Source organism: Ranitomeya variabilis, chromosome 7 (genome assembly GCF_051348905.1).
Source record: "Ranitomeya variabilis isolate aRanVar5 chromosome 7, aRanVar5.hap1, whole genome shotgun sequence".
NCBI lineage: Eukaryota > Metazoa > Chordata > Amphibia > Anura > Dendrobatidae > Ranitomeya > Ranitomeya variabilis.
In genome coordinates, this window is record NC_135238.1 from 203,710,473 (window position 1) to 203,720,037 (window position 9,565).

A 9,565-nucleotide genomic window follows, 5' to 3' on the forward strand; every position below is an offset into this window, starting at 1 on the left:
CAAGATAACAAAGTTTAGGAAACTTCCTACCAAATTCAGTGTGACAGCCACGAAAATAGTCACTTTCCATTATTCTGCAATAGCCCGTTACCACCCACAATATATGCTTTTAAATGCAATGTAATTTTTCAGGGCTTCAGACGGATCTAGTGACGGGTGGTACAAACGGGATGTGAAACCGGTCTTATTCAGACATCACATGTTCTTATCTAGTACATTTCAAAAATGCGGTTTGCTTAAATAATATACTGTAAGTTTATTATGGGCAGAACCTTGATACAGGAAAGATAAATATCTTTGTACCGTGTTAGCTAGTAGAAAGAAAAATGTTTAGAATTGAGAGTCCTCAGTGTTTGATACCTTTTAATGGCTAACTAAAAACAGGGCTGTGGAGTTGGTAAGCCAAACCTCCAACTCAGACTCCTCTATTTCCATGATTCCGACTCCACCAAAATGGGCTCCAACTCCGACTCCACAACTCCGACTCCACGGTCCTGCGGCAGGGCTGTGAAGTCGGTAAGCAAAACCTCCGACTCCAGAGCCCTGACTAAAAAGATGGTAACAAATTGCAAGCTTTCGAGACTACTCAGGTCTCTGCATCAGGCATAGACACCTTGGACATTCTTCATAGACGATGAGCCAAAGTATCCGTCTTCCGGTTACACCTAACACTGCACTCTACACAATGACCCAATCGTAACGGATATATTGGATCAATACAGCATAAATCAGTAGCCATAAAGGCTGTTATGCCTTGGTAACTAATAAATCACTAAACTCTGCAGGATGCAGAAATATTTCCCCACCGTCAGAGCTCCAGAGCCCATAGAAGTCACTCAGCTGTGTCAGATGGAATGTGAGATTGAAATTCATGAAAATTTACGACAGGTTAATTCTGAGCAGGGAGCGTCTCCTGTCACTGCCTGGGGAAAGATTCATCACAGCATTTTTCCTGCAGGACTCAATCAATACTTGTTAAAATTACTTGGGTTCTTAACATATTGTAGATACAACGTATAATATATCTATGGTAGCCGTATGATGGAATAAGAATGAACACACAGATTAATCAGTGACGTTTCTCTTATTTTGGCTTTAGCGATGCCTTTATAGAAAGAAAGGGGCCTTGGGCAACAAACAAAGCATCTCCTCCTCCGCTCTCCATTATATATAATTTTGTGAGCACCATTAGGTGCAAGTGCATGGGAATGTTTCTCTGCTCCATTCTCAAGTTGATCCTTGGAGGATCCAATGGAAATAGAGGCCCTAGGTTACCTCCCATTTTGCCGCCCCTTTAAAAGGAACCAGACATCAAGTTTTCCTATATTTATAATATTTATTCCTATCACTAAACTTCCCTCATGTTTCAGCAGATATTTCCGGTATTCCAGAATTAGGGAACCCCAAAAATCATATTCTTATTATCATATTTCTGAAGTTCTGTAATAATCTCATAATAAAATGAATGAACAGTAAAATGTGTAGCAAAATGGAAAAACTTTCCTGCATATACTGTAGTTTTCAGTAAGACTAAACTTTACTTTCTGACCGCCCTTGCCCCGCTGTGCAGTCAGTGTAATGGAGACCCTATCCTCGCCTGCAAAAATTGGATGGATTGAACAATTTTTTATGAATTTTCCAACACGTTGGACCTTCTCATTACAAGAGACTGGGTATTTCTTGACAACTCCTCGCCCTCATCCTCGCAATCCAGCCCATGGAGTCACAGTGTATACGGTCAGTTTTCTCAGAGCTATTAACAGGACATCTTGCTTTTTTTTGTGCATATTGTGCCGGATATAGTTTCTATATGATCTTCTAATTTAGAGCGAGATGCCGGCACAGCTCCTAACGACATAAATTCTTATATAAGAAAATCATGTCTATTATGTGTTTTCATGGGGGGGGGAGGAGTAGTAAACTTTTCAGTCTAACAGTTTGCATTTTCTCCTCCAACTTAAGCCTGTTGAATAACAAAAGGCTGCCAGCCCGAACACTAGGCCGAAGCATTCACAGCGCTGACCTTTTGTTGTCCTGGAATTCTCTACCAGCCAATGCAGCCAGTTGTATGTACACGTCGGTAGGAGTGACGCCGCACTGTGCAGCGAGCACGCCAGCGAGTCTCAATGCTCTGCAAATGCCCCAAACACAATATGAAAACACAGATTGCTATGTAGGCATATCACTTAGTGTTCATGAAGTTACGTGGATCCACATGTAGAGATTGATCTATTCATTAATATGCCCTATGCTGTCCCCACACTATGGTCATGGTTTTTGTTACAGCGGGAAACTACAACGTAGTGCTGGACCTGTGACATGATACCACGGACACACCGATTAATAATGGGATCTGTTGGGGTTCATCTCTTTAAAGCACCACTCCAGCATTTTTTTCCTTTATTTTAGCGCTGGAGTGGTGCCACTAATCTAAGGTCCCTGCCCCATGTCTTATATTTACCAGCCGCCGTCTTCTTCTGTTCCCAGCTCCACTCCAGTTGTCTTCTGCAGATTGTGACCTACCGGATCATTCCAGTGTTTGCTGGGTGAGCGACAAACACCTCTCTACAGTATGTAAGTCTATGAAAACCAGAAGTAGGCTCTCATAGATTTACATTGAGCGCTTGTGACCGATACTTATGGTCGGAACTTGCACTCATAAGATCAGCACCGGAGTGGTGCTGGGACGAGCTGAAGACTAGTGATTATAATATTAGGGTCAGGGACCTTACATTAGTGCCACTTCAGTGATTAAATAAAAAAAAACACCAGAGTGGTGCTTTAAGTTAAAGGACAGTGTTGCACGCCCCGCTATACTGCCTGGCAAATCCGATGGAACTCCACCCAATTCATTGTTTATGGAACTTCCAGAGAAAGCAAAGTACAGAGCTCAGCTATCTCCGGCAGTCCTATGGACAATGAATGGAACAAAGGCGCACGTGCACAACCTTCGCTCTTCATTCATACATTCATACAACACTGATTGAAGTTCTATCAATCGGACCACCAGTAATCAAAAAGTTTTCCCCTAACTTACTAATAGGTGATAACTTATATACTAGGAACAACCCCTATTATACAGATGTGTAAGTAAATAAACACTGTCACCTTGGGACTAGTTTGTAAAGTGGTTTTCCAAGAAATCTATTTGTAAGCCATTAATGTCTGATCGGTGGAGGTCCAACCCCTGGAGCTCCCACTTATCTGCAGTATTAAGAACAAAGAGCTGCAGCACCAGGTACGATTACATGTACAGAAGTATCATTGTGCTTGGGGCTGCAGTTACGGTAAAATTATTTCAATAGGATAATCTGACGTATACTTCCAACAGAAGGATGTAATTGATCCTAGTGTATAAGTATATAGTGGGCTTCATTGTTAATAGAAAAAAACCTACATACGTTTTTCACTTGAACACCTTTCTATAAAATAGATTAGTCTACTACCACAAAGAAGGCTATACCATAACCATTTGGCATATACACTGGGATATAGCATGGCATAAACAGAAAATATAGGGCTAAACATGATGTGACCAGGGCCTTATCTTCGCAGGGGTCCTGGGTTCAAATCTGACAATAAACAAATTACTAAATAAAATCCCGAGTAACGAATTTCCTCCAGAAGTCTCATAATAGTCACATAGTAACCTGAGTCCACCTGGGTGTAATTATTCTCAGTATAGCTACAGCTGGTCTGTGAAGGCCTCAGAGAAAAGTTTGAGAACATTAGGGATCAAACGGCACTACAAGGAGCACACCAGACAGGTCAGGGATAAAGTTGTGAAAAAGAGTAAAGCAGGGTTTGGTTATAACAAAAAAATACCCCAAGTTCTCGACATCTCACGGAGCACAGTTCAAGCCATTATTCGAAAAAAAAATGGAAGGAGAATCTCACAACTGCAAACCTACCAAGACGTTCACCTTAAACTGATATCCCAGCAAGAAGAGCACTAATTAGAGAAGCAGCCAAGAGGCTCATGATCCGCGTCTATATAGGAAGTTATCATTGCTACTAAGTCTACATGGTGCAATTCTGATGCATGATTTGGGTGGAAATAATACAACAATAAGGGTATTCAACTGTTCTAGACTTTACAACATTGTGGCGTCCATTAGTGTGTGATCAGTGGACATTTAAACACCACACACCTACCGAGGGAATGAAGGGTCCGCAGTGTACCATCAAGCACCACAGCCTCACATTACTGCAGAAAGTGGGAGTCAGATCCTCACCGATGACTTATTATGTCCAATGTTAAACATATTACTGTTTAAAAAAAATATTTACCAAAATACTACTAATAAAATAAAGCAAATACAATATATATTGAAGCCACAGCAGACAAAGTAATATGTTCTGTGGTTTCTGGTCAGTCCTCAGATTTCCATGCTAATCTTCCAATGATGTTTTATTAGAGAGCTGACAGTCAGCACACAGAGAGGAGTCATTGGGGTGTGAAAAGCCAATGCAAGCACATTGAACAATGCAAACACTAGTGGATGGGGGAGAGAGAGACTCAAAAGAATTCCCACAGGGACAAAGTACAAAGTGGGGGTAGGGTTTATAGGGAGCAATTAACCCTTCATATGAGATTATAATTACTGTGATTGGGAAGATAATCTACAGTACTTGTCCTACTAATATTAAAAATTGTAAATATAGGTCGTGTTCCCACCACTTTTCCTACAAAGTTCAGACTTGGGCAGCAAGATGGTGCAGGATCAGGGTTCGATGGTAATTTTAGTGACTCACCTTGTCACTGTCACCCTTTCTTATAAAGCTGTTCCCTTTTTTGAAGTTAAATACAAAATCACCATTGCAATTGATTCACACCAGGTACTTTGGGCTTTTGTGTGAAGGTGAATTTTCCATCCATATTTGAAAAACGCAACATCAGGTTATGAAAAAAAGCATTACGTTTATTAATAGACTAGATGGTGGCCCGATTCTATCGCATCGGGTATTCTAGAATATGCATGTCCACGTAGTATATTGCCCAGTTAAGTAGTATATTGCCCAGTCACGTAGTATTTTTCCCAGTCACGTAGAATAATGCTCCATGCAGTTATGGCCCCATAGATGTCCCATATAATGCTCCATGCAGTTATGGCCCCATAGATGTCCCATATAATGCTCCATGCAGTTATGGCCCCATAGATGCCCCATATAATGCTCCATGCAGTTATGGCCCCATAGATGCCCCATATAATGCTCATGCAGTTATGGCCCCATATAATGCTCATGCAGTTATGGCCCCATAGATGCCCCATATAATGCTCATGCAGTTATGGCCCCATAGATGCCCCATATAATGCTCATGCAGTTATGGCCCCATAGATGTCTCATATAATGCTCCATGCAGTTATGGCCCCATAGATGTCCCATATAATGCTCCATGCAGTTATGGCCCCATAGATGCCCCATATAATGCTCCATGCAGTTATGGCCCCATAGATGCCCCATATAATGCTCATGCAGTTATGGCCCCATATAATGCTCATGCAGTTATGGCCCCATAGATGCCCCATATAATGCTCATGCAGTTATGGCCCCATAGATGCCCCATATAATGCTCATGCAGTTATGGCCCCATAGATGTCTCATATAATGCTCCATGCAGTTATGGCCCCATAGATGTCCCATATAATGCTCCATGCAGTTATGGCCCCATAGATGCCCCATATAATGCTCATGCAGTTATGGCCCCATATAATGCTCCATGCAGTTATGGCCCCATAGATGCCCCATATAATGCTCATGCAGTTATGGCCCCATAGATGCCCCATATAATGCTCATGCAGTTATGGCCCCATAGATGCCCCATATAATGCTCATGCAGTTATGGCCCCATAGATGTCTCATATAATGCTGCATGCAGTTATGGCCCCATAGATGCCCCATATAATGCTCATGCAGTTATGGCCCCATAGATGTCCCATATAATGCTCATGCAGTTATGGCCCCATAGATGTCCCATATAATGCTCATGCAGTTATGGCCCCATAGATGTCCCATATAATGCTCCATGCAGTTATGGCCCCATAGATGCTCCATATAATGCTCCATGCAGTTATGGCCCCATAGATGTCCCATATAATGCTCCATGCAGTTATGGCCCCATAGATGTCCCATATAATGCTCCATGCAGTTATGGCCCCATAGATGCCCCATATAATGCTCCATGCAGTTGTTTATGGCCCCATAGATGCCCCATATAATGCTCCATGCAGTTGTTTATGGCCCCATAGACGCTCCATACAGCATTGTACCAGATGTAATGCTGCTGCTGCTACAATAAAAAAAAAAAAATCACATACTCACCTCTCGTCGCTGCTCCTCAGCGTCCCGTCTCTCCGCACTGACTGTTCAGGCAGAGGGCGGCGCGCACACTGATACGTCATCTCGCCCTCTGACCTGCACAGTCAGTGCAAGAGGATGGGAAGACGGAGCGGCGCCCGGCGGATGGAACGCGGACAGGTGAATATGAAATACTCACCTGCTCCTGGCGCTCCTGACGCTGTCCCTGCCTGTCCCATGGTACCGCAGCTTCTTCGCGCAGGGCCTGTGGTGACGTCGCGGTCACATGACCGTGACGTCATGGCAGGTCCTTGTCGCACACCAAACTTAGCACCGAAACCTGCCTCTTGCATGGACCGGTCACCGGAGCGTCAGAAAGGCGGCGGAAGGTGAGTATATAATGATTTGTTATTTTTTTAAAATTATTTTTCACATTACATGTTTTTACTATTGAAGCTGCATAGGCAGCCTCAATAGTAAAAACTTGGTCACACAGGGTTAATAGCGGCGGTAACGGAGTGAGTTACCCGCGGCATAACGCGGTCCGTTACCGCTGGCATTAACCCTGTGTGAGCCGTGACTGCGGGGAGTATGGAGCAGGCGCCGGGCAGTGACTGCAGGGGAGTAGGGAGGGACTAATCGGACTGTGGCTGTCGCTGATTGGTCGCGGCAGCCATGAAAGGCAGCTGGCAAGACCAATCAGCGAATGAATAACCGTGACAGAAGTTGAGGACAGAAAGATGGAAGTACCCCTTAGACAATTATATATATAGATATGTATCATTAAGTATAAAAAAACATAGCGGCTTAAGAGACATTATACAACTGAAATGATTGTTGGCTGAATACTTACTCCCTAGTTATTTCTCACGACTTCCCCATAAGCATACATTTAATTCAATGGGGAGAGAGGAATAAGGCGCTGCCAGAAACCTCAGGAGTTTGTGTCTTTTAGAAACAAAGTACCGAAAATATTGAAATTCAATGTTTGAATCTTCTGTCCCCCAAAATGTACCATTGGGGAACTGAAATGTCTCCTTACTCATTAGTCAGCTGATATTGTTGAATTTAGCAGTTTCAGACCAGTTTTTTTGTCTATTTCCTAAAAGTTTTTAAAAAGTTTTTAAACCCCACCCTTCCCCCACGGAATATAATATCATATTTGTATCATCACTGTTAAAAGCGCTTCTTGGGAAACTGATTGATAATCAATATAATTGCTAATTACAGTTCTCTCTGGCTGACTGATGAATGTCTAGTTATGCAGTGATACATTCCTGCATTGCTACATAACTTGGAAGGTTACTGTATGGAAGTGTGAGAAAGCTGGGTGACACATCCCGAGGGAGCCGGAAAGGTGGCCATAATGGTTTTCTCCCGAGCAACCCACAAATAGAACCAGAAATAAAGTCTTTTTTTTTTTTTAACAACATAGAAGAAATCGACAATGACATTTTTAGAAAATGAATATTGTGCATCACGCAACAAGATGATGAGACTGGTCGTCCTCAGAAATACCTTCTAGGGGAACAATTTAGCCCCTATGGTCCTGCTGACAGCCCCCATTCATCGCATACTGTGCAGTCATTTAGTTCTGTACACTTTGCTTCTACCACATTTTTCCAGTCTTCCTTGGAAGAACATGAAGAAGAGGGAAGTGAAGAACTTATGAAGGGCAACGGTCCATATATTATTCACCGGTTTAATCATTTACTCCGCAGTTACAAAGTCCACTACCCTACCTAGGCAGATGTTCAAAGACGAAGGCGACAAATGACTAATCGGTTTTTAAACACCAATACCTTCAATACAGTGAGGCTATGGAGGTCGTCATATCTGCCGGGGGTCACTGTACAGACTGTGCGGACCCTCTGATCATACAAGGTGCGATATTACAGAAGATCCAGCCAAGATTCAGCTATGAACACATTACATTCCGGAAGCTCAGGGGAGACCAGGGGTTGTCACTCTAGGCTTCCATATGCTCGGTTAGGACCCTGGTTAGTAGCCACAGTGGCTCTTGGTCTGGTGGGCAACCGTTACCGCACATTATAAGATCCCTCATTAATAAGTCTCCGTTCACACCTCAGCATTACATCTGACCTGTATTTCTTCCCATTTCTGCCGCAGACCCCAATGAGGATTAGCCCCTCTGTCCCTCCGCTAATTATCTCCATGGGAAGAACAAAAAAACTTTTCTAAAGTTTTCTGCAGCTTGTGAACGATTTTGCGGAAGCCCCATTCACATGAATGAGGTGCGGATTAACATGGGGGCAAAATCCACATTGAAAGCTGTAACAAATCCAACAGGTGTGAACAGGGGCTAAAAGCACCAACAACATCAGACATGTTCTCTGAACTCAGTGATCATGGGGGGCTTCAATTCAGCAATCTTATAAAGTATCCTTACAATCATTCTCTTGTTGGCCTGAAATGGCTGACAACAGAAAATAATAGACTGGATTCAACAACAACCATATGGAAATGATACTGGTTCCTGTGGCTAGTGGACCAGCGATGAGTGCTCATGATATTATCATCCAGGAGAGACCTCCATCCCTGGCGTTACAGATACAAAATACAAAGTGTGCCCGATCCTGTCGGCCGATGCGATCTGCTACAATACAGTGTGCCCGATCCTGTCGGCCGATGCGATCTGCTACAATGTCGCACTTACAGCCTCTTGTCCTCAGGTTGCAGCTGCCGGTGCATGGCCAGAGAGAAGCCGAACAGACTCCCCTGCTCTCCTTGCTTCAGGATGGCGTTGTCAGTGTCCAGGTTGAAAGCTCTGATGACAGTGGGCAGCAGAAGCCCGGAGCAGAGCAGGCACAGCCCTGCCATCCTCCTCTGTGCCGCCATGTGTGTGCCCAGCATCCTCTGGTATGTCTCACCCTGCGACTTTCTATTCCTGCCCCCCTCCCTGCGCCCTTTCCCCGTCCCACTCTGCGGCTCAATGCTGTCGTTGTTCTCCGGAGAGATGGGCTCTTATAGGAGAGCAGACCCCGCCCGTCCTGTCTGCAGCCCGGGGTGAGGGCTCTTCTTCTCCAGGCTCCCCTGCCCTGCCCACTTCTCGCACACTCGCCCCAGTTTCCGGGCTTTACAGCAGGTGCATTCACTGCCTGATAGATAGTGTGCCGGGTAGGGAGGGGCAGACACAGTGCACCGCACAGCCAGCTGTGGCAGGCAGCCAGCCCCGCTAGTCATGCCCATGTGCTCCAGGTGGGCACTCTGCACTGGGCATTCACTGATCTATGGGCACTCTGAA

General features: G+C 44.2%; 1 protein-coding gene across 2 annotated transcripts in view; it reads right to left on the reverse strand.

The window, feature by feature from the left end:
- Window positions 1–9,255, reverse strand: part of ITGA6 (integrin subunit alpha 6) — a 79,511-nt gene extending 70,256 nt beyond the window's left edge. For both annotated transcript variants that reach the window (XM_077272693.1, XM_077272694.1), the window contains exon 1: window positions 8,978–9,255. In XM_077272693.1, the coding sequence (XP_077128808.1) occupies window positions 8,978–9,174 (197 nt within the window). In that variant the 5' untranslated portion in view covers window positions 9,175–9,255. The remainder of the gene's footprint in view (window positions 1–8,977) is intronic.
- Between the last annotated feature and the right edge of the window lie 310 nt (window positions 9,256–9,565).